This window comes from Psammomys obesus, unplaced genomic scaffold, assembly GCF_907164565.1.
Source record: "Psammomys obesus unplaced genomic scaffold, mPsaObe1.curated_primary_1811, whole genome shotgun sequence".
NCBI classification, from domain to species: Eukaryota; Metazoa; Chordata; class Mammalia; order Rodentia; family Muridae; genus Psammomys; species Psammomys obesus.
This window is the reverse complement of record NW_026592100.1, coordinates 1-26,886: the sequence shown is the minus strand read 5'-3', so window position 1 is coordinate 26,886 and position 26,886 is coordinate 1. Positions and strand designations below refer to the sequence as shown.

At 53.4% G+C, this 26,886-nt stretch overlaps 1 protein-coding gene across 5 annotated transcripts in view; it reads right to left on the bottom strand.

Moving 5' to 3' along the window:
• Window positions 1–26,311, bottom strand: part of Tpst2 (tyrosylprotein sulfotransferase 2) — a 29,725-nt gene extending 3,414 nt beyond the window's left edge. The window contains exons 1-3 of one of the 5 annotated variants that reach the window (XM_055612511.1): window positions 26,228–26,291; window positions 15,015–15,159; window positions 1,623–1,685 (exon numbers count right to left, since the gene is read on the bottom strand). In XM_055612511.1, coding sequence (XP_055468486.1) covers window positions 1,623–1,685; window positions 15,015–15,070 — 119 coding nt within the window. In that variant the 5' untranslated portion in view covers window positions 15,071–15,159; window positions 26,228–26,291. Of the gene's footprint in view, window positions 1–1,622; window positions 1,686–14,973; window positions 15,160–23,817; window positions 23,963–26,108; window positions 26,208–26,227 lie in introns of those variants that run through there. The other 4 variants (XM_055612509.1, XM_055612512.1, XM_055612510.1 and 1 more) reach the window with 4 other exon arrangements.
• Window positions 26,312–26,886: the final 575 nt, after the last annotated feature.

The window sequence follows — 26,886 nt, the reverse complement described above, 5'->3', positions numbered from 1 at the left end:
CCTGGCAACAACTGTATTTGAAATCCTGGCAACTGACACTAAATTCTGTTTCTGGTAAGGGTACAAAAAGTCTGCTCTCAATGAAACTGTCACAGCCTCAGTCTTGCTGTGGCCCCTCCAACACAAGCCTGGCTCATTTCTCACCAGCCACATCATGTGACCTTAGTCTGGTAACTAAGTGGTGGCACTTAGAGGTGAGGCTGTAGCTCCCTGGGGAGGGCCTGCCCAGTGTGCACAAAACCCCGGGTTTGACCCCCAGGACCACATAAACCAGGCATGGTGGCTAATGGTTGTGACACCTGCCATGTGGGAGGTGAAGGCAAAAAGATCAGGAGTCTGAGGCCAGCCTGAGGTGCAGGAGATCCTGTCTTGAAAAAAACAGACAGATAACAGCAAGAACACAGGTAGTGACCCACAGATCTGCCTGACTCCTGCAGCACCGACAGGAGAGCTGAATTCTCAGCTCCCTGCACACGCCTAGCTCCTCATTACTGTTCAATTAATAATGATGGGATGACCAGGGCCTGGCACACAGGAGGAAACTGGCACACAGGAGGAAACTGAGGCTAGCAGAGATGCCCACAGTTACCCGACAAGGGAGCAGTGGAGTCAGGGTCCCGCATGGCATGGGGGTTGTCTCCTTCAGCCCCTGTCATTCTCTCGCCTTCTCTCCATCTGCACTTGGGACTTGCTCATCAAGCCAACAATAAAGTCTGTGCACTAAGCCCAGGACTGGAAGATGGAAGGCAGGTAGCCAGTTCCACAGGCCAAGCCCTGACCCACTGGAATCAGGTATCTAAGGATGCCTTCAAGCATCTCATAAAGCTCGTCCCGTGGACCTGAGATCCAAACTCTGGCACTTGCAATGACTGTTGAGCCAGAACCCCTTGGAAGCTGCCAACCACGCCTTAGCTGGAACTAGAACTACTGCCCTTTGGGTTGAAGAGGTGGTATGGGGGAGGGGATGCTCGAACTATAGGTTGCTTGCAGAATGGGGCTGCACAGCAGCAGGTACATGCCTGTGGTTTCTAACTGGTAACAGTGATCCTGGAGAGAAAAGGTTATCGCATGGCCAATTTGTCCCCAACAAGTCGTTCACGTTTCAGAATCTGAGCTGGCAAACACTCTGCCTATATTTTATGTTTTTATAATTCTAGAATGCTCAGAGATGCACAGCCAGGGTCAAGGCCACGCTTTACCAGAAGAAAACAACCTCTCTCAGGCAGGCGGGATGAGGCAGAGGGCAGCTTGAGGAGCTACTGCTGTCCCAGCAGGGAAGGTGGCAGGCAGGAGTTCTATAGAACTGGGTTCAAATCCTACCTCTGCAACTTGCTGGCTGGCAATGTAAACAAGACATTTTCTCCTTTAGCCAAGGGCAGTGAGGATAAAATGGTAACCATTCCCAAGAACGTGAATGTTGGATGGTGCCTGCAGGAGGCTGAGCTAGAACCCACAATGCACCTGCAGATTCCTATGTGCTGGCATTTCCAGTGTGCACCAGGCTCTGATGTTCCTGCATTTTAATTAGCCAGCTGTGCAGAGAGCTGCCCAATACTGGAGGTGGGGAACGTGGAGGCATTAAGGGGCTGTGTCAGGACAGCGGGGTCTCTGGGTAGACTCACCTCCCATGGATGCCCTCATTTCCAAGCACCACTCCCCGAGCCTGCTCACCACGGCTTCCTGCCCTGCAGAGCAATGGAGATACTGTGTCAGGAGCCAGCTGAGGCAGAGGGGCTTTCAGGCTCCCTGAGGCACCAGACAATGGCCTCTAGATGGGAGTCCCTGCCAGCCTCTTTCCTCCTCTCGGCCCGAGACATCAGGTAAAGTAAATAATACAACAGCATGCCTGTCACCACCCAGGAAATGCTAGGCACAGTTACCCAGGCCGGCTCTGTGTAGCTCCAAAGGGTACCACGTACCCAGGTACAGTGTTCCCTGTAGTTAGATAATGCCCAGCCTCCACCCGGCACTCGCTCAGTGTAGATGTGAACATGTGTCTTGAGGCTGTGCTGAGACAAGAGTAGAACGTCTCTAAAGCAGTTAAGCCAAGAACCAACTGAAAGTGTTTCCCACCTCGGTCTGTGAGGCTTCATCACTCAGTTCCAAACACTGTGCTTCAGAGGCAGGCTGTGTCCCCATGGGTGTATGTCAAGAGGGCATTTAAAGCCTGGGAAGGGGTTGGAGGAGGCAAGCTTCATAGACACACACCCAACACCTGATATTCTATGTCCCTCCTGGGTCCTGTCTCAGACACCGGGATGTGGATGGTTCAGAATGTGGCTCTAGAGATGAAGAGTCCTCCCCTCCCTGACCTCTAAGACCACAGTCTCCGTTTGGAAACAGGGGCTGCTGGGAAGCTCCAGCTATACAGAAGGACCCAGGATACCAACAGTGTCATTTGTGTCACTACGGAAAGGAGCAAGGAGCAGTCACCTGTATCACACTCCTCACCTTTATCATTTATTTATTTCGTTTGTCTGTGTCTTTTCTGTATTCTGGAAATCCAGCCCTGCTAATACAATGAGGCCCAGCTACAGAAGGAATCCTATCTAGCTCCCACACAAGATGCTCAGGCCCAGAACTCCTGGGCATGGGGGCTGACTCACCCCCTGGGAAGAAACCAAGCAATCCAGGGAGGCACTGGAAGCTTCTGGAGGCAACCTGGCTGCCCTTGAGAGGCCCTTGAAATGCCAAACATACCACAGGCCTGCCAACCGCATAGCTGCCATCAACTACTCCCCAAAGAACACAGGCTTGCTGAGAGCCATGGACCAAGTGATGGGCCTTCCACCTCCAAGCAGGGCGCCCAATGTACTGTCACAGGGATTGAGAAGAGGTTAAATTCAGCCAGACTGAGTAAAATGTAAAATTCATTTTGCTTTCCCTTGGTCAAAGACTCAGAAACCACTGGAGTCCATGAGGACTACCATACTGTACAGCCCTGACCTACATTGGAGTAACTGCAATAGGAGCCAGCCTCTGTGGCCCCCAGAGTGTGGGGTGCTTCCTCACCAGCACCCACAGGTTCTATGTGCACAGGCTTATCTGAGCTTGGAAGGAAAACTGCCTCTGTGTTGACAAGTGTGGACTTCTTGTCTGTTTCACCTAGACAGTGGTGAGGAACAACTCTTCCCACTGCATTTGCACTGCACCAGGTAAATCAATTCGAGGTGATGTGCAGTACAGTACACAGACGTGGGCCAGCAAGAAGGCCCAGCAGGCAAAGGCACTTGCTGCAAAAGTGAGTTCAGTGTCCCAAACCCACAAAAATGTGGTGAGAACTGACCCCACCGTACTGTTCTCTGGCCTCCATACTCATACCATGGCATCCGTCCTCCCCGTCACACATGCAGCAATAAAAGATATCAGGGTACATGAAGAACGTGTGCCAATACCTTTCATGCCAGTGGCTGGAGGAGGAGCATTGTGTGCCCTTTCGAGGGGAGGGAGAGGGGAAGAAAAAGAAGGGAGAGAACTGTACAGGAGCAGGGCCTCAGAAACTGCCAGCACAGCACAAACCCCACGAGAACAGCCACAAACTGTCAGATGAGCTCTACCACACAACGCTGACTCAGGGGACAGCAACAAGGCTGAGGCGGGGTCCACGGCTCTCTTCTCTTACAGGAGGACCACCAGTCAACACTACACCGGGGGCTATCCATATCCTGCTTCACCCATCCTCTCATCGGCTTGTACAGCGGGCTGTGCCTTCTATGGGCCAGCTAGGTCTGTGAGGCTTCGGGACAAGTGTAACTGTGCCCCAGGGCAGATCACTAATAAGGCAAACTGACTGGCACCCAAAAACAGTAGGAGAAAAAGATTAAGAAGCATTCGGATGTTCTTTACAGAGTCCTAGTGGCGGGGGAGGGGGGCATCTCCTCCTAAATCATGCTTCTGGCTGTGTTGGTCACATGGTTTTCTGTGATGAGGGATCAAGTGATTACTAGGTTTGCCTTTTGTGTGCCAGGAACAGAAATGGTGCAGCCTGCCTGCCTGCAGACCCAGCTGTGTGACATTGGCCTGTCACTGCCAAACCTCTGAGCTCCTCTGAGAAACGGGGCTGACGATGCCTCTGGGCACCATCACACTCAACCTAAAAAGGCAGTGTGGATACTGCAGCCTCCCGGAATGTGGGAAGGGACTGTCGGTGAAGCTGTGCAGGGGTACCTGCCCAGAGTGAGTGCTGCTGGTGGCAGGGGCCATGAGGTGGGGTTTTGGCCCCCTTCGCTCTTGGGAGAGGCTGAGGCCACCGTGGTGTCATGCAGCTCTCAAAATGGGCCATTAGGAGATGGGGGAATCACACCAGCTCTCAGCTTGTCCCCAACGTGCCCAAGAGCCATGGGAAGGGAAGAAGGCATCAAGTGTGGAGGGATCTGAGGGAGCCACTTAAATCTCACCAGAAAGACATCTGTTCACGAGGAAACTACTGTGCACCTGAACCACTCACACTAGCAGAATTCAGTGAGAGCAGAAGATGAAGGAGGGGGATCAAGTCACCCTCAGCTACACAGTGAGTTCAAGGCCAGCCTGCACTACATAAAAGACACAGCACTGGTGCCCAGTGCAGAAGGAACCGCTCAGCTTGAGGTACAGACACCCAGAGTGGAGGGAAGGAAATGACATTTTGGCTCAAACCCATGTGTACTTTCTAAACTGGCATTTGCCTACGCTCAGCAGATCAAGAGGTTCCCAAGAAAAGATGAGGTGTGAGCAGAAGGAGCTGGCAGTACATAGGCTGCACTTATAAAGTAGCCCTGGATGGGAGCCAGGCCCCTGTGCACAAACCCACATAGGCTGTGGGGTCCTGCCCCAGGGAACCAGCTCTCAAACTGCCCCCTGCCAGGCAGCAATGTCATCTCACTCCTGTACCATCTACTCTCCCATGAATGGCTAGGAGGGCAGCCCTAGTTCAGAGACCATTGACCCATTACATTGGGGAACAACCCCAGAAAGCCAGCAACGAGAGGATGGGAAAAGCATTTCAGGTCATGGCTGCTGATAAGTCTGGGGGGTATGCAGGTGGGATGGGGAGGGCATGCAGGGTGGGATGGGGGAGGCGGGAGTGGGGAGCAGGGAGTCTGATACTCTCACAGCTTCTCCACTCCAAGCTGGGTGTCCTGGGTTGTTCTGGGCCAGCTCTCTGTGAGGAACATGGATGTCTGGGACAAAGTAAGCACAAAGTCCACACAGCTTCTGACAAGGCTGGCATACAGTCACCACCCCATAGATGTCAGCATTTGAATTAGGACCACTGCCACAGACCCTGTGCGTCAAGAGCAGAAGGGACTTGGGAATCAAGGCAGGCATGGTCCCGCTTTGTGGGGTCAACAGTGACTTCCTGTCCTGTACAACCTAACCCAGCCTCTGCTTCCAGAACTCACGAGCCACCTCACTGATGGCCTCTGAAGGTCAGGTGTGCTCCGAGCTCAACATCTCCACCTCAGCACAGAACTCAACAGAGATGCCACATGTGACCATAGATGGCTGTGTTCTCACTGGACACTTCCCAGGGCTGTGTGGTAAGCTGGCCTGGGCTTATGGATGGCTAGGTGTGTAAACTCCCAAGACTAAACACCAACAGGACAGTGCAACATGGGCAAACCCACAGGGTAATTCAAGGCCCAAGGGCAAGGCCAAAGGGTTTCTGGTTCTCAGAAAGGTCAGTGGGAGGACTTGGGTAGCCGGCTTTGGAGAGAAAGCGAAAAATGCATGCTGTTAGAACACAATGTTTGATCTTTCGTAAACCCCACAAACACACGGGGAACATTGCCTCCTGTTCACAGCCCAGCAAGGTCTAAGGAGACCCGCGTGCCCTTGGAGGTGAGCTTGCTGGGTTTACTCTGCTGTCTTTGAGACAGGGACTTGTGAGGTGGCCAGCAAGCTCCAGATTCCCCCTCACAAGGTTCATGGGTGTGTACCACTTTGTCTGGACGGGTCTGTAAGTTTCACACATATTTTGGATCTAACTTAGACCCTACAGATAGAACTATCACCACGTTTTACTAAGGCACAGGTGGGTCCCAGATGGGTCCCAGGTGTGTCTGTAACTAGAGGCTCTTAAAGCCTTTGCACTTTTCAACGCACACCGTTAGGGACAGTGTGCCCAGTGCCTAGCTCAGCTCCTAGCATTGCCTGGGCCTGCGGCAACTACTGTGCAGAGAGGTCCCAAGGCCTCTGTCCAGGACAGAACAAACAGGAAAGGACCAGGACGACCTTGCAGGAGCCCAGCTTCCTGAGACGGCACGGCCTCCTTCACAGGATCCTGTCTCCACTCGGCAGGAAGCTGGGGGTGGAAGCTGAACACCGGTGTGCAGTTCTGTACACCTGGCCGTGACCGGTCAGTGCTGACTGCAAGCCATGTGGGGCACACACATCCACTGCGTACACACACAACACACACACCTCCTCAGTCTCCCTCTCCGCAAGTTACCATCAAAACAGCTTCCTCATAGGTCACCCTTGTGCTCCTCTCCATCCAGTTTTCGACGGTGCTGACAAAGCAAGCAACAGGGTTTCACGACAAGGTTTCCCTCTGCAATGCAACCTGGCCTCAAATTCCAGCAATCCTCCTGCCTCCGCTTGCCAAGTGCCGACATCACAATGTGTGACTATGTGTGATTCCTTGCATGTCCTATTTCTTTTCCGTAAGGTAAATTTAAACATCTGTGTGTGTCCCCAGGGCCTGCCCCTATACAGCAGCACCTTGGCCAGCAACAAGCACAAACTGTAGTGGCCACGGTTTATGAAGGAGCTGAGTGCGGGCCTGGCCGCCAGCAGCTGTGGGAGAGCATCCCTCCTGTGGCTGTGGCAAGGCCACCGTGTACAAGCTGATAGTAGCCACGTACAGAAAAGTGTGGCCCATATACCATGCTCTGCACTGCACGAAGACCATTGTCACCAACTCTCACAACCACTGTGTGTGCATTTTACTGTCTTCAGGTAGAGGAGGGCTGAGACAGGGTCTCATTCTGTAACCCAGGCTGGCCCAGAACTCATAATGATTCCTGCTGCCTCAGTTCCCCAAAGTATGGGATGGCTGGTGTCAAGTACCAGGTGTGCTGGTACAAGCCTGTGATCCCAGCACTCCCAAGTCTGACACAGGATCAAAAATTGGAAGACAGCCTGAGCTACAAAGTAATTTTAAATCCAGCCTGGACTACCTAAAACCCTGTGTTAAAAAAAAAAAAAAAAAAAAAAAAGTTAAGCTACTGCCATGCACCACGTGGTCAGCGTGGCTCTTCTGTGAAGTATGTACTTATGGCAACGCATCCTGTGTGAAGTCCTGTGTAGGACTGACTCAGAAGACACAGTACGACCCAGGGTTTGGGTTTTAGCTAGTGCTGGCTGCCTGCCCACTCTCTCTGAAATGTCACTTTGGTCAAATACCCAGCATGCAGTGCGTGCTTCCTGCGGGCTGGCCACGGGGAATGTGACATGTCTTACCATGGTGGCAGTTTGTGTCCTACATTAGGCACAGTTTTCCGTGGCCGGCTCACACTAGTGCTCCTCTGCCAGTCACATTTGGGAAGTACACCTGAAGACAGTGTCTGCCTTGAGGGTGGTGCAGAGCTCAGGCTGTAAATGTGGCTACCAAGGTGAGCATTACGCCGCACAGACAGGATCCTGCCTAACAGAGAGCAGCACCGGGGGGATGGGGATGATGGGGAGACGGCGCAAGATGGGCATACAGGTTGGCCAGGAGAGGACACCACACACAGGGCTGCCTCTAAATGACACCCAATGTACGAACAGAAGCACCCACAGCAAGGCAGCAGCCAGTGGCACACGGGCCTCCTTGATAACACAGGCAGCCTCCATGAGGGGACAAGAGATCAGAGGCTGGCCACAGGCAGGGGTGGAGGCGCCTCAGAGCCTGCCTGGTGCTAACACTTGCTAACACACACACACACACACACACACACACACACACACACACACACACATACACACACACACACACACACACACACACACACACACACACACTTTAGCAATCTGCAGGTGCCTGTCAAAGAGTGGTTTAAACCTAACACAATAAACACAGAGGGTTAAGGGAAGCATCCAGGGAACACAGAGCAGCCAATCAATAAGAAGCAAGTGGGACCAGGTCCCTCCCATAATGCACCAGCCAGGAAAGCAGGTCTAAGGTTGTGGAATGTGCCAGAAAAACACATGGGGTTTCTCTTGCTGACACACTTGCAGCTCCTGCAGCTCACACTTGTCACTAATATTGACAGATGGAGCTGTTAAACAGATGGAATTCTCTTCCATCTAAATTCCTGGGCCCTGAATGCACTGGGGCTCCTGATCTGAGAAGCCCTTGCTGGAGCCAGGGGTGGGTACGCACTCCTGATCCCACCGTGCTGGAGGCTGAGACAGGAGGATCCAGCACCAGAAGCCAGCCCTCGTGTCTCCTCCACTCACTGGCACCCCAGGCCAGCAGGCAACCTTCAAGATTAAAAGGACCTCAGGGGTGAGGATGACCAGAGTCTGAACAGCCTGGGGTGGTGAGGGGAGGGGAGAGAGTGGGGGGGGGGGGGGGGAAGCCACAGGTTAGCCCATCAACAAAGGAGAAGGCAGATAGAGGCACATGGACAGAGTGACAGTGCCAAGGATGGGGGAGGGGCGGCAATGGGAGGACTGCTCTGTTGCCCTCGGCCTCTCTGGGCCTCAGTTTCCACCACGTGTGAAATGGACTGAGCAGTTCCCACCCATGGGGCTGCTGAGTGGAGAACAGTGGGGCAAGGCAACTGCATCACCACCCACCTGCTCCCACCACATGCTGGGGTACGCGGCTCACCGAAACATTTGTGGGAGACACACACACACACACACACACCACGGTTTCAAGAGCATGGCATCATGGTTTTTAGTACAACCCAGCCTAAGATACTCACAAGCTGCTACTGCAGGTTAAAGTGGCTACGTCTTTAACTGTAGCACTCAGGAGGCGGCTCTGTGAGGACAGCACCTGCTACCCAATTGCAGATGAGGGCCAGGAGACTGAGAGATTGCGCCCCTCTGCCACAGTCAGCACTAAAGCAGGGCCCAACCTGGGCTGAGCTCAGACTCTGCTGCTCCAGCCTCACTACAGGTGGACATAGGCCTCAGCTCAGCCACCTGTTAAAGTTCTGAGAGTGGCCTTTAGGGGACAGTCTAGGAATGGGCAGAACAACATCCTGCCGGCCTCAGTGAGAAAGAGTGGGCACAAACCCCACTGTACCGCTCACACACCAGGCCACTTTCTGCTGTGGGACTCACTTTCCCCATGAGACTTCCAAAGGGGCCGAATTCTGCTTCCTGCACCTGGGCTATGCCAAGTTCCATGGCCAGCACCTGCTGTAACCTGGTGCCTGAACTGGTACCACATCTAACATTTCCTATTTCTGCAGACCTGGGAGTGAACCTATGGCCCGGGCATGCTGAGAAAATGCTCATCACTGAGCCCCACCCCAGTCCATGGTCCATATTTCAAAAGCAGTGGGGCTGGCCCACTGTCCTCAGACTGGAGTCCAGGAGCTGAAGAAGACAACACACCTCACTTGCTGGAGCCTGAGGTGCTCAGTACCCCAATGAGGGTTCACATGGGGCCCTGCGTTCCTTCCTCCCGACTCAGCTGAGTGGGTGAGACTGCATGAGATTCAGTGTCCCCTCAGATAAAAGAACTGTGTCACTGGAAGAGTGACACCCTTAAAAAAGTGTCCTTTACCATGCCGGTGTCCCCAGCACACCGGGAGAGGATTCAAGTGACTCTCTGGCTTGGGAATGCTCAGATCAGGGGTCCGCATCTGCCCAGGCCTCTGGCTGGGGTTCTCCTTGAGGGAGGCAGTCCTCTTGGGAAGGATGGCTCTCAGCAACATACCCACCCTTGCTTGCCCATGGGGCCTTCTGTGTTGGCCACTGACCTTTTTCTCAGTCAGCACTCCACTTGCTCTTTTCCCACAAGGCCACGTGGTAACCACAAGGACCCAGCAGCTGTGGTCCATGAGGCCTGGGGGTTCGGGGCCTAGGAAACACTTCTGGATAGACTGGGATCACATGTAACTCTGCCAGGGTGCAGCCAGGGGAGGGATGGCAGTTAGCAGAAGCAGTCTTAGTTTCCCCATTTGCACACTGAGGCAAGGCTACCTGCTACAGGGCAGGACCTGGCAGCCACCAACTTATCATCACCTTCAACTAGGGATGAGTTAAATATTGTACATAGACCATGAGAGGGGAGCATTCATTGCCTGGGACTTCAGGATGTGATGTCCCGATGAAGAGCTTGACATTCTCTGCAGAAAGCCTGCTCTAAGCACAGCAGGGCTCCTGACAGCCCTCCTAACCTCCCCACTATCCTAAAGCACAGCGGGGTGGGAGAAGTGCCATAGACAGTACAGCTTACCAAGCATGCACAGAGAGGTGGGTTCAATCCCCAGCACTGCATAAAGTGGGTGGAGACGCACATGTATGAATTGCAGCATGCCTCAGGAGACAGATGCAGAAGTTCAAAGTCATCCTCAGCTACACAGTGAGCTGGACCAGTCTTTGTTACGTGAGACCCTGTATTATTTAGTAAACAGATGGATAAGTGGGAAAGCGAAACCCATCATTTCTAAATTTGCTTGGTGGCTTTATGACCTTGCATTCTGAAACACACAAGCAGTGGCTAGGGAGGGTGCTTGGAGCATGCCTTGAGGAGAGCAGGCGGATCACATAGCCAGCCAACTGCATCCCCACCACCCATGCTAAGCACACAGTAGGTGCTCTGTATTACTGTTCTCATTAGTGCTATCTACTATCCCTAATCTAAAAGTCCAAACCCCTGAAACCTTCTGATTGTTTGTTTTGAGACAGGGTGCGACTACATAACGCAAGCTGGCTTTGTTAGAGACTCAGCCCAGCCTTCTGAGGGCTAGGGCTGACACATGACTGTTACCCTCCTGCAAAATCTAAAAGCTATTGAGCACCAACAAAACTTCTCACAGTTTCCAATTTTGGAGCATCTGAAATTCCAGAGTTAAAATTGCTCAACAGGTGAAATTGAAAAACACAAAAAACAAAAACAACTTAATGGTCAAAACCTCCAACATTTCAGGCCCCAAGCATTCTGGAATTCCACTCTTATGGAAGGCCCTTTGTAGGACATGCAATGCCAACCCTGCAGACACAAGAAGTGAATCTAGACTTGGGTACTGGGGGCTATGGTGAGAGTATGATCTAGAGAGAAGCAATGCAGGGCACATGTCTGCCAAGGTCCTTCTCAGGCTCTCCAGTGCCACCAGGTCAAACTACAGCATCGCTCCCACAGGCAACAACTCTGCAGCCTGCCCCCTTCTTGGGTGCCAGCCAGGCTGCTGCACACCAACCAGTCAAACATACAGGAGGCTGGAGGCAAACAGCAAGGCCTCAAGGCAAGCACAGGAGGCACAGGAGCCTGCAGTGGTGTACTGGACAGCCTTGGGGGAGTTCTGTTCTCTCTCTGAGCTCTGATCTACACAAAAGGATCTTCAATGCCTTGGTCCTTGGAGGTTAATGGAGCGTGCTCAGAACTGAAACAGGGGTTTCCCTGGTCTGCTCTCCCTCTTGCGGCACCCACCATGTGCACCACGCTGCTCTGGGGGCCTGTCCTGCAATGCTCTTTATTCTAAAGCAAACACAGCAGCATGGCTCACAAGAACACTGCATGCTGAGAGTGACACAGGGGATGGTGGCACACGCCTATAATTCTCATTCTTTTCCAAGGGATAGCCACTGGGGAGCGGTGCAAGGCCCCATCGCACTGGCTCTTCTTATCCAACGCTAACAACTCGGACTACTCTCCCATTTGGCCACCACACATTTGTCCCTCTTGCCTCTGGCCACTCACTGTCCTCACACCCCAAGGGTCTCTTGGGATGGGCGACATGTCTGAGGACAGCTCTGGAGGGGCAGGTCATGGTGCTGTCAAAGGTCCTCCACCATTGAGCCCCAACTCCAAGGAATCACTTGGAGCCAAATTGTGTTTGAAGAGGGTCAGGCTTCAGACGGCTGATAGGCAATGGAAAGGCCAGGTCTTTCCACAGTGCTCGTCAATCCCACGGTCTAGTACACACTGCTTCAACACCTACTTCGTGCCAGGCCCCGCTTCAGACCAGAGCCACATTGGTGAACTGCCGGTGAGAAGCAATACACACGGAGGGGACAGGACACACAGGATTCACAGCACTTACCAAATGTTCCCACACCCTTGCAAGAATACACCATGCACTCGGCAAAAGCCATCCAGCAGACAGGTAGTCTTATGTCCCTGACTCACAACTCACCTATACAAGGACCTTGTTCTTGTGCCCTGTGTGACAGGTGCCCCAAGGAGTTGCTGGGCAGGAGCAAAGGATGGGATGGCAGCGTGGGAGTCCCACTCCGAGGACCTGGTCTGCACCTCAACAGCCCCACACAGATCTGCATACCATACAGAGGGACCTAGAGGGACCCAAAAAGGACACAGCAGCCGCAGCTGGCTTGCTTCCTGCTGTACAGACAATCTAAGCACCCGGCCCTCCCTCAGCCTCAGGTCTGTCGGCACCAACCTTGAACTGCCTGGCTCTGCCATCCTCAACAAGCTGGCGAGTCCCCCCATTTGCCAGATGTGGAGATTTAGGCTGACGGAGGTGTTTGGGCAAGCTGCTGGCGGGTCAGTTACCTCCAAGACCCCTGTTAGCTATGGCTTCTGGATCTAGCCGCAACAGGTGGCCTAGTCCACCTACTGGACTGGTCACTCTGGCTTTCAGACTTTCTAAGAACACAAAGTCGTGGATACCCAGCAAATGACACAGCGTTCCCGAGGGAGGAGGCAGCCTGTGGGCTAGGCTTCTGGGTGCCAGCGGAAGGCTGCCCTGTGTCTGCTCATGTCTAGTCATGCGGCACTGAGAACCAGCCAGGCACAGCGCAAGTCTGCCCACCATGCTGCATAACTGACACATAACTGATGGTGTGTGGGGGAGGGAAAGAAACTGGTGGGACCCCTGGGACCTCAGCTCAGCTTTGCCGCATGGTGCAGCCTCAGTTTCCTCCTCTGCACGGTGAACCACCCAGGGTCAGTTAACAAACATTAGGTCCTTTGGGCTAGCATGGCAATACCTCCCTCTACTTAAAATAGCTGTATAGCAATGTCAAATGACCAGTGCTATACCCCAACTCAACAGATGGGGAAACTGAGGCACCCAGAATACACTGCCTGATGGACTCAGGGAAATTTCGGGGATAGGGAGGGGAGTTCAACCCATAATGCCAGCATTCCAGAATTCTGACCATGTAGCTGTGAGACCCTGGGAAAGCTGCTGCATCCTCCCTCCTTCCTTCCTCTTAAGACAGGGAAACTGTAGCTCAGGCTGGTCTGGAACCCAGGAACTCACAATCGTCCTTCCTTGGCCTCCTGAGTGCTGCAGTGCAAGTGAAGGCACCATGTCTGGATAGGGCCCACCTTGTGTCTCTGGCATATCCCAACCATGAGCCTGACTCCAGGGCACTGAGCCCACGCATGGACGGTGTAAGACCTACAGATGAAAGGGCCATCTGATGCCTCCCAGGTCCCTCATGTACTCAACTCTCTGAGAGTGGAGTGGCGGGCAGCCTGAGGCTCCTCTGGTGGACCAACTTGTGGCTGAGCACCCCTCAGGCCTTGCTGTCCTCCTGCCTCAGTCTCTGGCGCATTAGGGATTACAGGCTTGCACCTCTAGGCCTGGCACAGCAATGACTCTGAAGCTCAAAACTCCCATTGCCACCTCTTACTAATCAAACAATGCTCCATAGGAAAGAAGAGATTAGTGATGCGTCACACAAGTGATGTGCGTCCAAGATATACAGAGAGCTCAGTGAAAGCAGCCAGGCAGTGAGGCAACCTGGCAGACAAACAGGTTAAAGAGACAAAGGTTCCCGAAACCATCAGCTAATAAGCACAAGAACCCAGGACTCAGTATTTCCCATTAGGGAAATGGGCTAAGGGCACCGTGGGATCTTGAGGACAAGGATGGGAACAGCAAGTGTTGGTAAGGTCATGGCACAGACAGAGCTCTCTGGCTCCAAGGTATATGGGTGAATAACACCTGGCCATCTGGTCATGCCACCCATACCCTGGCGCCTGGCGCCAACCCCCGATTCACACCCTATAAACCAGCAGTGGGCCAATGGCCTGTGGGCAAGCTGCAGTATTACAGAGCTACATGCCGAATGTAGTGATTCTCTGCCATCTAGAATGTCCCTGGTAAAGGAAGCACTGAGTTTTCCCAGCAGGCTCTGCTGGGGACAACCTGCCGCCAACAGGATGAACAAACAAATGAACACAGATCAATAAACACAGACCAACTGGTCAGGAGGAAAGATACCAGACGGCCACGTGACTAGACCAGCCATGACAGTGGACTTTACAGAACAGAAAATCAACACGAGAAAGTCAGAAATGCCAGGCATCCTCAGTCCTCAGGGGTCATAGGCTGCTGGGGCTGAGGCACGGTACTGCTGGCTGGGCCCCTGTCACTGGCACCCTTCTCCCCTGGCCACCACTGAGGAGCACACAGGCTGTCGTTCACTTTCAGCCACAGTCTGTGCCAGGCTCCAGGAACACAGCGGTAACACATGTGGGGCTTCTCGTCCTGCCGCCCAAACCTCAGCGCCTGGCACTGACCCCAGACTCACACTCCATAAAAGGGCCAACAACCTGTGGGCGAGCTGTCTGCCTATCCCCGCAGCCACCCCAGGATGGAGGGACATTTCCTGATGACACTACCCTCCGGTGTCTGGCACCAGAGTGTCCACTACCGGGCTGGCCCCCTCCTCTCAGGCTCTGGTAAGGTATGGAATCCGCCCATAGCTTCATCCCCCCCGGGAGGAGGAGCTTTCCTCTCAGTATCCAATCTACCGGGTCACCAAGTCCACCCACTTCACCATCAACACAGCCCGGAATCTGCTGCCATCACCCACAGCATAGGGTGCTGGTGTATCGCACCCACTTCTTACCACCCACTGTGTCCCAGGCCATTTCGGGGTGCCTTGCTGACCTCTGATTCGGCCCTGTCTGTTCAGCTGGTTTTCCAGAAGCGGCTAGGGTTATCATGCACTCCTCCCTCAGCAAATGCCAAAGGCCTGTCCGGTCACAGTGCTCCGTCTCCAGTCCACAGAGGTGCCTCAGGATGGACACATGACCTGCAGGGTCAACGGAAACAGACTGGAAATTTCCACAGATCTTCTAGAGGGCGAAGCTAAGTAAGGTTACAGGCCTAACCGTGTAGAGACCCCTGCAGGCAGCTGTTGGGGTACACCGTGTAAGGGTGAGTCTCCGTATATTAAGCTGTTAATTCTGTACCGGCAGAGAGCTATGGCCTATCACCAGGTCTCATATTTTAGATTATTTGTTCCTTCCTGATCTGCCTAAGGCAATCTAGAATTGTATCTGATTGGCTTTAATAAAGAGCTGACAGCCAATAGCTGGGCATGAAGTGGAAACCAGGACAGAGAGAACCCTGAGAGGAAGAGGCAGACCCCGGAGATTTACCAGTGGGACCCGAAGGTAGACATATCTGAACAGGACAGAGAGGTAAAGAACTAGCCACATGGCAGGCTGTGGGCTGGGAGAGTCGGGATCATTTGGACAAGCTAGTTGAGAGTACCGGCCAGCTATAGGCCTAAGCTTTTGAGTATTAGTCTCTGTGTCTTTAAATCTGGCAGGTCCCAAAGTCCCACTGTAAGCAGCAGGCACAGAGCCAGGGAGATGTCGACCCAGGAGACAGGGCGACAAGGGTAGCAGTGTGGAGCTATGTGGGGCAGTGAGGTCCGGCTCCTGGATCCAGCTGTACCTGAAGCCATTAACTGCGGTACTTCCGGTACAAGAACCATAAACCTATTGATATTTGCTGGACTACCTGGAGCCGATCAATAGCTACGCTGAGTCCCCAGTGTCTACACACCATCCCAGATACCTCCCCTGAGGCTTCACCTTCTTTAGGAGCCCAAACTAAGCTTGACCCCAGCACCATCTCTTAATGTCCATGTCTTGGCCCTGCTGTTCCCCACATGGCTGAGTCTCACGGGCTGAGGGGCTAGACAAAGTCTTTGGCCCCTTCCTCTCTCTTTCCACACTTGTTACAGAACCAAGGATACCCTCAGAGGCTCATCCATGTGTTCGAGACCATGTCACTGACTGGCAGGTCCTTACACATCTGAGAGTCAGGGGAAGAAGAGATTTATGAGAAAAGAAGAATTTTTCATGTTTGCCTTGTGTCCTTGGGCAAATCATGTCTCTGGGCCTCACTCTTCCCATCTGTGAAACAGGAGAACAACTGAACTACAGCTTCCCCTTTCCACAGGACAGAGTTTCCGCTCACAGCAGCTGTCCCAGCACCTCCTCAGTGCTGACCTCCAGCCAAGGCCTGGCCACTGGCGTAACCCAGCAGAGCTCCTCTGTGTGGGGGGACGATTCCGAGGGGCTTTCAGGAACTGCTGGGGACCTGGCCTCACTCTGGCCGAGACAGCTGGGCTGGCAGCACAGTCGCACAGAGCTGTGCACGCAAGCGCCCGAACACAGCTGTGGCTCAAGGCGGGACACACTTCTCTCGTGCCTTCTTCTCGAGCCATCGTCGTGGCCTCTAATCACCGCCTGGTGGTGAGAGGCACATACCAGGCCTGACCCACCTCAGCATCCACACCACTTATCTAAAGCCCCACGCGATCTTGAAACAAACGGGCTTTCACATGACTAAGCCAAATCTATTTCCGGTCTTCTGTGGAGACTCCAGGTGAGGGCTGGGGTTGGCTCACTACTTCTTTTTGCCTTAGGAGGTGCATCTGTGCTCCACACAGGAAGTGCACTCTAGAGTCTACTGACAGGAAGCCCCAGGGTTACTTGGCACATTTTACCTAGAATGTCTCCAGCTAACTTCCCCTTCCTTGCTCCCCCAGGAAGGAGTGGCTTCACCATCACCACACCCGAGGCTTCACTGCTGTAGTCTTTGTAGTGGCCTATGGCCCAGAAGGGGACAGGCCCGACAAGAACAAAGGCAGAGAGTGGCACACTTGCTGAGTGTGATGGTCCCCACTGAGATGGGCTGTACCTCTTCTGTGGTCCGGCCACATGGCACTGGGCTTTAATCTTGTGGGATCTGGGGCATGTTATTACAGGGTGGAGGTCTGCTGGGCCTGATGACAAACACCTAAAATCCCAGCATGGGGAGACTGAGGCAGAAGGTTCAGGAGTTCAAGATCAGCCTGGACGACCTATCAGTTATGAGGCTACCCTGGGCCACAACACACACACACACACACACACACACACACAGTGACTCAGTTTTGAGACAGCATCCGCTGGGGCCATTTTCTACCCTTCTAGCTCCCTCTCAGATAAACTGTTGACCCCTCCTCCTTCTATCCTGTTCCTAGACAACAAAAGATAGATAAGTTAGAGAGCTTCTTAAGTTCCGAAACTGTTCAGAACGAGAACTCTTAACTAAGTCCCGGGAGGCACAGGGCAGATCTGGAGCGGGGGTGGGGAAATGGGCTTCTCCTAAGGGCTGGGGCTCTGAAGAGTCTATGGAAAAACATTGGCCATTTCCAGACAGTCAAATGTCACCAGGCAGGGTCCCTTGGCATTGCTAAGCCTCCATCTCCTAGCCTATGGAAAGGGTGAAGAAACATCTAATCCTTGGGAACCCTGGGACCACAGTCTGCAATCATCACACCAGCCATCCAGCAGCCCCACTCACAGCCTCCTTCTGCCTGCCTGCCTGGGGTCCTCAAGAGGTCCCAGTGCCACTCAACACCCAAAAAAGGTAAGACTACTGTCCAGGGTGCCTGTGGTCAGAGCATGGCAGGACAGAGGACTCAGGAGTTGGCTAGAAACAGGGCCAGTCACTGAGTCCTTCACAGCCCTTCTCCTGGATGCTTCTTGTCTACAGAAGAGGTGGAGACTCAGATCCCAGAGAAGAAAACAAGAGGACAATGGAGGACAAGAATGGAGTGTCCCATGCTCTGGAATGTCTGTTATCACCACATCCACCCTGCATCTGGAACAGTGACCTGCCATCGCCTCCCTCAAGGAACTTCCTGATGATGATGTAAGGCAGGCAGCTATGCATCCTGTGAGCCCTGGACTCGGTGGCAGCAGAGGAGGGCAGGGTTGCCGCCTGTGTCCCCAACCAGGCAGCTCACGGACACCTGTTGGGAATGAGGATCCTGGGAGGTAACTCCCGCCAAATGGTGGTCCTAGCAGCAGGCAGCAAGCTCTGCCCAGGATTCCAACAGGGAGCATGCGGGCTGTATCCCCAGTAGGGAAGCTGTGGGTCTCCCCATCCCAGAAGGGCTTTCCCCTGACAGCCTGGCAGGCCTCCTACCCACCAGCTGAACATTCTCCTTACTCTGCTTTCCACTCCCATCACCCATTCTTCACTCCTATACTATGCAAGTTGTTTACTCTCAGGCCTCAGTTTCCCCCTGAAGGAAAGGGCTTAGCATCAGCTTTTAACGTTTTTCTCCCTAAACTCCAAAGCCTTTTTCAACAAATACATGCTTGGTGTGATGGCACATTGCTTTTGGAGACAGAAGCATAGGCAGGCAGATCTCTGTGAGTTAAGGCCAGTCTGATCAAAAAGCAAGTTCTAGGACAGCCAGGACTACACAGAGAAACCCTACCCCTACCAAAAAGGAGGAGGAGGAGGGAGAGGAAGAGAAGGAGAAGGAGAAGCAGCAGCAGCAGCAGCAGCAAAAAGTGTGTGGGCCTATTATGTGCTCAAGAAGTAGAGGCGGCATGATTGTATCATAGCATGAGGTTAAAAAAAGTGCCTCCTGTGTGCATGTGTGTCAGGGGTCCCAAGGACTAGTTATCCCTGAGCTGAGTACTGGAGCCTCCTCAGATCAGAGCAGCCTTCTGTTCCCTTCCCCTCCTGGGGCCAACCGGGTTTCCTCTTCCTCCCACAGCCCTGTAGCAGGAACGAGGGGAGGTCTGGGGAGCAGCCACATCAGCATCCCCCATGGCTCCAAGTGAATGGTCTGAACGGAACTGTTGGCAGATGTCACCCAGAGTCAAAGGAAGTGGGAGAGAGGAAGGACTGGGTGTGTGTGTGTGTGTGTGTGTGTGTGCGTGCAGGAAGGAGGAGGGTACACAAGGAGCCAAGGCCAGAGCTGCAGAGAGGCAGGATAGGAAACAGAGGGATGAGCGTTGGGGAGGCAGATGTAGAGGCCAGAGCAAGTAGCAACATGGGGGGGGGGGGGGGGGCAGGGGCAGATGCTGAGAAGAAGGAGCAGAGGCAGATGGGGAAGATGGAGACCAGGAGAAAGTGGTGGGTGATGGACACAGGCAGAGATACAGGGAGGGCCAGGGAGATGGCTCAGTGGGTAAAGCACTTGTTGTACAAGCATGAGGACCTGAGTTCAAATCCCCAAGACCCACATAAAAGCCAAGGTAGGAAGGAGTGTGACATCTGCAATCGTAATGCTGCAGGTTGGGGGTGAAGACAAATGTATCCTGGGGGTTGCTGGCCTTCCCTAGAGGAAGTGGCCACGTCTAGAAGAAGTGGTGGGTTCCCAGATACGAGAGACACTTTCTCAAAAGCTACGATGCAGAACACAGGAAGACACCCAGTAGCCCTCGGCGACCTCCTCGGACCTTGAGACACGAGCAGGAGCAGAGACACACATGGATGAGACAGGCCAGGGATAAAGATACATGGGTAAAGAGACAGCCAGAGCACAACAGAGATGGCAAGGCACACATGGAGGGGACAGGCCAGGGATGAAGACAGTCATTCTGAGAAAGGAAGGCTCTGAGTAGGCGGCCTGTGGCTTCCTCGGTCCGGTGGCCACAAGTCACCTAAGGGAGCTGAGGGGACTGGAGAAAAGAAGCTGTCAGTGAGAACTTCCAGGGCATGGAGCTCCCAGCGCCTGTAGTGGTCCTCCAGGCCCTTCCTAAGAAGGGTTATCATAACACCAGAACATCTAGAACCTTCTACTCTTGGTTATTTTCTTTTTAAATGAGTCAAGTCTTTTAAAATTTTGTTTTAAAAACAAATTTCCTTCCTCCTTCTCTCACTTCCTGATACTTGAAGACAGGGCACAATCTTGGCTGGTACTTGATGCTTGCCTATGATTTAACTCAAACTGCCTCCAATTTTAAAGCACACATCCTGACCACTAACCCCACCCCCACACCGCCTCTTGACACCCCACAGGCACAGCAGCTCATGCAACTGAGCTCCAGCAAACCCACCAGGCCACAGGTCTCATGCCTGCCAATTCTCACAGGTGTGGCTCTCTCCTTCTGGAAAACCTGCCCCTCTTCTGACCAGCCAGCTCCTCCTTCAGGACACCTCCTTGGCTACGCCATCTCTGTGCCACACTGCCAATGGACCTGGCTCCCTTGTGGCTTTGGGAGTGGCCTTGCTGCTTCCCCACAGCACCCCACCTCAACCCCACATCCTTTCAGGGCCATCACAGCCCCTAGCTCACTTTGCAGTCCACACATATCTGTGAAGTGTTACAGGAGAAGGGATAAAGGCCCCTACCAGCCTTAGATACGCAGAAAGCAACTCATAAAGTGGCTCTGCGTTCTGTGACAGCATTCCAGGCTGACCACCCAAGCCTCCTCAACCTGCTTCGACTTGGCTCCTCCCCAGGGACTCCTGCCAGCGGCCTGGTATAAAAATGGAGCCCACAGCACTAGCCATGATTGGGCTGACCTAAGGAGACTCAACATGAAAAGCTCAGTACAGAAGGTACACAGACGTGACCGAAATTGCTACTATTTAGAGAACAAGGGTTGGCCAACTTCCCATAGGATGCTGCAGGAGCTCCGCAGTCCCATGGCCATACTCCTGACTACAGCAGCCCCCTGATGTTTCAAGAGACACCTGACCAGGTACAGTTCCTTCATACGTTCATTTTCCCACACGTACATCCGTGATGGGGTCCAATTAATAAAATAGGCCCAAGAGGAGATTAACAATAATTACAATAAAGCGTATTATAATAAATGCTGTGATGAAAGCTTATGCTTTGGAGAAATTACTGAGTAAACTCAGGTTACTTCAGCCTTCTGGAATGCTGACAATCAGCGTCATAACAATAATTACTGAGTAATTAGTGAGCAGGTAGCATATACACTGTGGATACACAAGGGCGAGAAATGAGTCAAGTCCCGGTCAGCAGGGCACATTTTCACCACTGCTTAGAACGGCCTACGATTTAAACTTATGAACTGCTTGTTTCTAGAAACTGCCATTTAATATTTTCAGACCACTGCTGACACGGAGTAATTGAAACCTGGGGAAGGAAAGAAAAGGAAGCTACCACACTCAGTGTGACACAGTGACCAGAGATAAAGCCGGCGAGCGCATCTAGTCCCAGTGTGACTTTACCCCCTGAACAAGGGCCCTCGCTGCTGCTGGGTCTGAAGGCAGCCTCTCCTTAGGGAGGTGCACTGTGCCCTCACACCAGACATAGCTACTGAGTGCTCAGTGTCATCCAGGCCCAGCACAGAGGTGACTGGGCACAACTCTACGAAGTACCTCTCTCCAGGCCCCATGTATGGCAGCTGCCTCTGCCAACAACCAAAATCAAGCTTGTGTGGCCTCTGAAAACTGACACGTTGCCAGCCCTGGTGTTTGGAAAGTAAGAGGTACAGCTACCAAGGACAGGGCGGGGGGAAGGGGTGTTGTTCCGGCATCTAGCGGCTCACACTCACGCACCCCAGAATCAGACACGCATCTGCTGAGATAGCGCAGAGGGGCTCGGCTGGCCTCAGATGCTTCACGCTGGCTTAGGCCAGACCTGAACCCAGGTTCTCTGTGACTTGGGGAATGTGAAATGAAGAACATCAATGAAGATAAAGTAGACTTAAAAGGTATTAAGCAATGGGGAGGTCTGAAAACACAAGGAAGGCCCAGGTCACCCTCAAAGCCCTCAACCCTTTCTACACCAGGTCAGAGTCCTGAGACCAGTCCTGAGTTGACAATGGGGCCAGGTGGGGACTACTGATATCAGAAACCAGCCCGGGACACCTGAGGGAGCTTCAGGCTGCTCAGTTTAAAGCTGAAATTTTCTCTACAAATGTCTGAATGTCAGTCAGTTCAATTGAAACCAGAAAAGCAGCCAAGCCTGGTGGCACAGGCCTGTCATCCTAACTAGGAGGCTGAAGCAACAAGACTGAAAGTTCAAAGCCAGCCTGGGCTACAGAGAGAGAGTTCCAGGTCAGCCTAGGCAACTTAGGGGGACCTCCTCTCAAAATGAAGCATGAGAGGTAGACTGGCACTGCAGCGTGACAAGAAAGAGCCTGCCCAGAATGCACAGGACCCTAGGTTCAACTCCCGTAACTACAAAGCCAACTGGCCAATCTAGAAAAGCCACATCACGAAACGAAAACCGCAGGCAGTAAAGCCCTCCTTTAGCAGAAAGAGCAGGCCCAGAGGGGAAGCGCCTTGCCCAATATCACAACTATCTGGAGGTTGCTGGGACGTACAGATCTCCAGAACTTCACAAGGCAAGAGCCCTGTGTCTGTCCACCCTGCCATTTGGGAGGAAATGAGACAGACAGATAACAGACTAGTGCACATGAGTGGCTAATACTTGTAAACCACGGAGCCCAGGGGCTCATGTGCCGGGCCTTACAAGGGGAAATGAGACGAGAAGGAGGGTGAACTATGAGGACTAGCCTTGGCCTCAAATCTGTCTCCAACCTGGCAGCTGGATGACCCTATAGTGGCAACGACTGGTGCCCTCTGTGATCTGTGCCTCCCCTATGGGCAGAACTGAGTTAAGGGCTGCAGGCACCTGGGCCAGTGCCTGGCACTCAGCTGGCCCTGTGGGTGTCAGGCAGGTTTGTAATCACCACCTTTGACTAGGGGGAAGCTGAGGCCCGAAAGGAGCAGACTCTGGTTTCCAAGAGCCCATCCTGCTTGGCTTACGTCATTACCTCCTCCTATCCCCAGGACGTACAGCCACTTGTACTGTGCTCTGCAAACTCAGCGCAGGGGTAGCACGTGGCAAGAGCTCCAGGCTTCCAAGTGGAACAGTGGCCCTAAGGAGGCTGTGCCAGCTCTCTGACCTTGCCAGCCTTCTGCCACTGACCAGCCTAGGTCAAGGAGCCTGGCAAATGAGAGTATCCCCTTGGCAGCCAGACCACCAGCTGCCATCTTTCCCAGCAGTAATGTCCCCCCACCCCCGTCCTCCCCTACAATTTCTGAGGCTTGGCCCAGCCCCCCAGCTATTTCAAATGACTCATGCCCACAATTCCTCCTCAGCCTGCAGCTTGGGATGGAGAAGAGGGGTGACCAAGACCGCTGTGGTATGTCCGCAGCGGAGCCAGTTATGGCCCATGTAGCACAGTGCCTCACAGGCAGGAAGGCATGGGTGGTTCAGAGCAGGCACAGACTTCTCTGCTGGGGGGTGGGGGGTCTTCTGTGAGGTCACCTGGCAAATCAAAGCCACATAAGCAAATCAAACCTACACAAGCTCAGGAGAAGATACACTGTGAAACCACACAATCCACACTCTAGCTACAAACACACCCACAGTGCCCTGACGGCCTCCTGGAGCTCAAGGTATCAGTGTAGTGAGCTCCGAGGATGCCCACTCATTTCCCAGAGGGGACACAAGTCCCAGAGAGCTCCCTCTCCCAGAATGGTGGTGCTATACCAAGTGCCTGGGGCTCTGCTTTCCCAGGCATAGCCAAGTGAGACCAGCCTGTGGAGCTGGGAACCAAGACCTCCACGGTAATGCAGTTTTAAACCCTGCAACAGGTTTAAACTAGAAAGCCTGGCCTGACCTTTAGAAATCAAACTCCCTTTAAGAATGTAGCTCAGGGCTATGGAAATAGCTCACCAGGTAAGAGATCATGCTATGTAAGTCCAAAGACCAAGGCTGGAGACCCAGATTCCCTGGAAAAGGCTGGTTGCGGTGGTACATAGCTTTGATTCCAGCAGTTTAGGAAGCTGGTGGTATCTCTTAGTTCCAGGCCAGCTGTGACCTTGTTTAAAAAAAAAAAAAAATTTTTTTACCCTGTAATCTCAGAGTTGGAGTTGAGTCAGGAGTGTCCCAGGGACTCCCTGGGTTTAGTGAGAGGCACTGTCTCAAAAAGCAAGATGGGGAGTGATACAGAAAGACACCCCACATCTACCCCTGGCTTCCCTAAACCCACAAATGGAAAGTACATCCCACATGTGCACAGACACACACACCACCGACAATAATTATAAAAGGAATGTAGTTCGGTTGACAGAATGCTCTCCTAGCCTACCTGAAGCCCTCGGTTCCACCCTCAGCACTGAATGAAAAAAATGAGTCATGGTGTACACCTGTAATGCTTTCACTTAGGGGTGGAGGCGGGAGGACCAGAAGTTAAAGGTCTTCAGTTTCACAATGAAGTAAAGGTCAGCCTGAGTCACAGGAGACCCTGACTCGATACACACACTCACACATACATGAGTGTGTGTGTGTGCGCGCGCACACATACATGAGTGTGTGTGCGCGCGCACACACACACACACACACACACACACACACACACACACACACCTCCCTTTCTGTGGGAAGCGCCCTGACTGACCTCTTCTGCAGCCTCACCTCACCCAGCACAGAGAAGAAGGGAGTAGGCAGGTCCAGGTCCCAACAGCAAGCAGCAGGTACTGAGGCTGTCACTCACACACCTGAGCATCACTGCTCCTTACTCACTGGTTCCAGGAACTGTCCCAATGACACACGGGCTACCCCACAGTACATTAGCAAGACACTTGATTTAACATGAACTAGGAAATCATTTATAACAAATGCATCAAAGCCAGCAGGATCCTGACTGCATCAGAGGAGACTACACATGCTCAGGATTATGAGAACTCTCTAGCCAAGCAGGTGGCACACACCTCTAACTACAGCACTCCAGGGCTGAAACTGTAAAGTTGGGAGTTCAAGGTCAGCTTAGGCCACATGAAACCTGGTCACAAACAAGATCATAACCATCACAATGCCACAGGCAGTGAAGTGTGAAGTGGTAAGGCCTTTGGGAGTTTGGCAGCTCCTCAGTAGGTTAAGCTTTAAAGGGACCCTACAGCCTAAGGACCCCACTCCTAGGTTAAGTATTAGATAGAAGTGAAAACACACATGTGTCAAGAAAAACATGTGACATTCCCAGCATCAGTATTAATTACAGCCAAAAAAAAGCACCAACCCACTGTCCACCTACAAGTCAATGGACTTATATGGTATATCCACACTAAGAAATACTATTCACACATACAAAATATAGGTGCTGTTGAATGCTCTGGTGGAGAGACACTCACAAAGGCGTTAACCTATGATTTCATGATAAACCTACACAGAATTACACAGAACAGACAAGTTCACAGACAGACAGACAGGTGTAGATGATGGTGGCCAGGGCCTGGGGGAAAAGGTTTGCGAGTTGGGGGTTGTTGATTGCTGCTTTGGAGGATGTAAAAATGTTCTAAAAGTAGACAACAAGGACAGTGACTAATCAGAGCGTCCTAAAACACACCTGAAGCTCACTTCGGAAGGATGAGTTGTATGGTTAGCGGGTCAGACTTCCAGAAAGCTGTTACAGAATACTTACACACGGTTTTTTAAACAAGATATGGGAAATGGATAAGCCCAAGCCGGGGAGGGGACAGCGAGTCACAAATAACTTAACAGCTTCTTTACGGTAAACACAACAAACCCAGTTCTGCACCCCCGGAAACAGAGGCTGAAGAAAGGGCATGTCCCAATACTAAAGCGGAGCCTCCCACCCCATCTGCCCCATGCAGAAGCTGGGCCTAACCATCAGGCAACCCTGCTAGGATGAAAGAAACAAGGGTTGGGGAAAGGCTGAGGAACAGTGTGAACACAGGGAGAAGGGGGGCAAAGGGGCCGCTACCTCTGGGCTGGGGGTGAGAGTCAAAACAGAAAGCCCCTTCCCCAACACGAGTGCGCGCGGAACCCCGCGGGAGAGTTTCTGCTCCGACTGGCCGCGGAGTCCCAGCCACGTGACCGCCCGGGCCTCAGTTTCCCCACGTGTGAAGCAGGAAGCGGGCAAACTGGGGCAGAGTGAGAGGCATCTGCGTCCTAAGAACCACCGTGGGCCGCGACCTCCGCAAGTTAACTTCCCCGCGGCGACTCACGGGTGGGGCTCCAGGCCACGCGCATCCCCCCGCAGCGCCCAGGCCTGTCCGTGCCGCCCACAGTTCCGACCGCGCCATGCAGCCCTGACCGGGTACCGGCCGAGGCCGTCGCCACCTACCGTGCCCAAATCCGCGCCCGCGCAGACTCCGGCTCCCTGCCGGCCGCCAGGGAGGCGCCGCGAGGGGCGGGGCCGCGTGTCGTGACGCAAGGGGCGGAGACACCCATAATCACGCCCCCGTTGCCCACCGCTTGGCCACGCCCCTGCCGCGGCCCTCACGCTCGAGGATTTCAGGGTAGCCGCTAGGCCGGGGGCGGAACCTGGATAGGCCCTGCCCACACGCACGGCCTCGACCACGCCCCCTTCCTCTAGCTTCCCCTCCGGCCTCCAGGGTAGTTCGGCTAGCTAGGGGAGGGCCGTCCGCCGTGACGTAAGGGATGTGCCCGGAGAGAACACGCCCCTCTCCTCGCGTTGCCCCGCCTTCGCCCCGCCTCCTGCCCCCTAGGGCTGCTGCCTGCCTAGTGCAACCCGGCGGGCGTTCCTCACCAACACCACGTCCTGCCCGGCGCAGCCACCCAGGCCAGCAGGGGTAGACGCTGGAGAAATACAGGACAGCGCCCCAGAGAGCAACCAGCCCTAGGTGTGGAGAGGAAAGGAGAAGATGCAGGCTTGCCTCTCACTGCATCCCCTTTATTATGTGTTTACACCGTGTGTGAGTGCCTGGGGTGTGTGTGTGTGTGTGTGTGTGTGTGTGTGTGTGTGTGTGTGTGTGTGTGTGT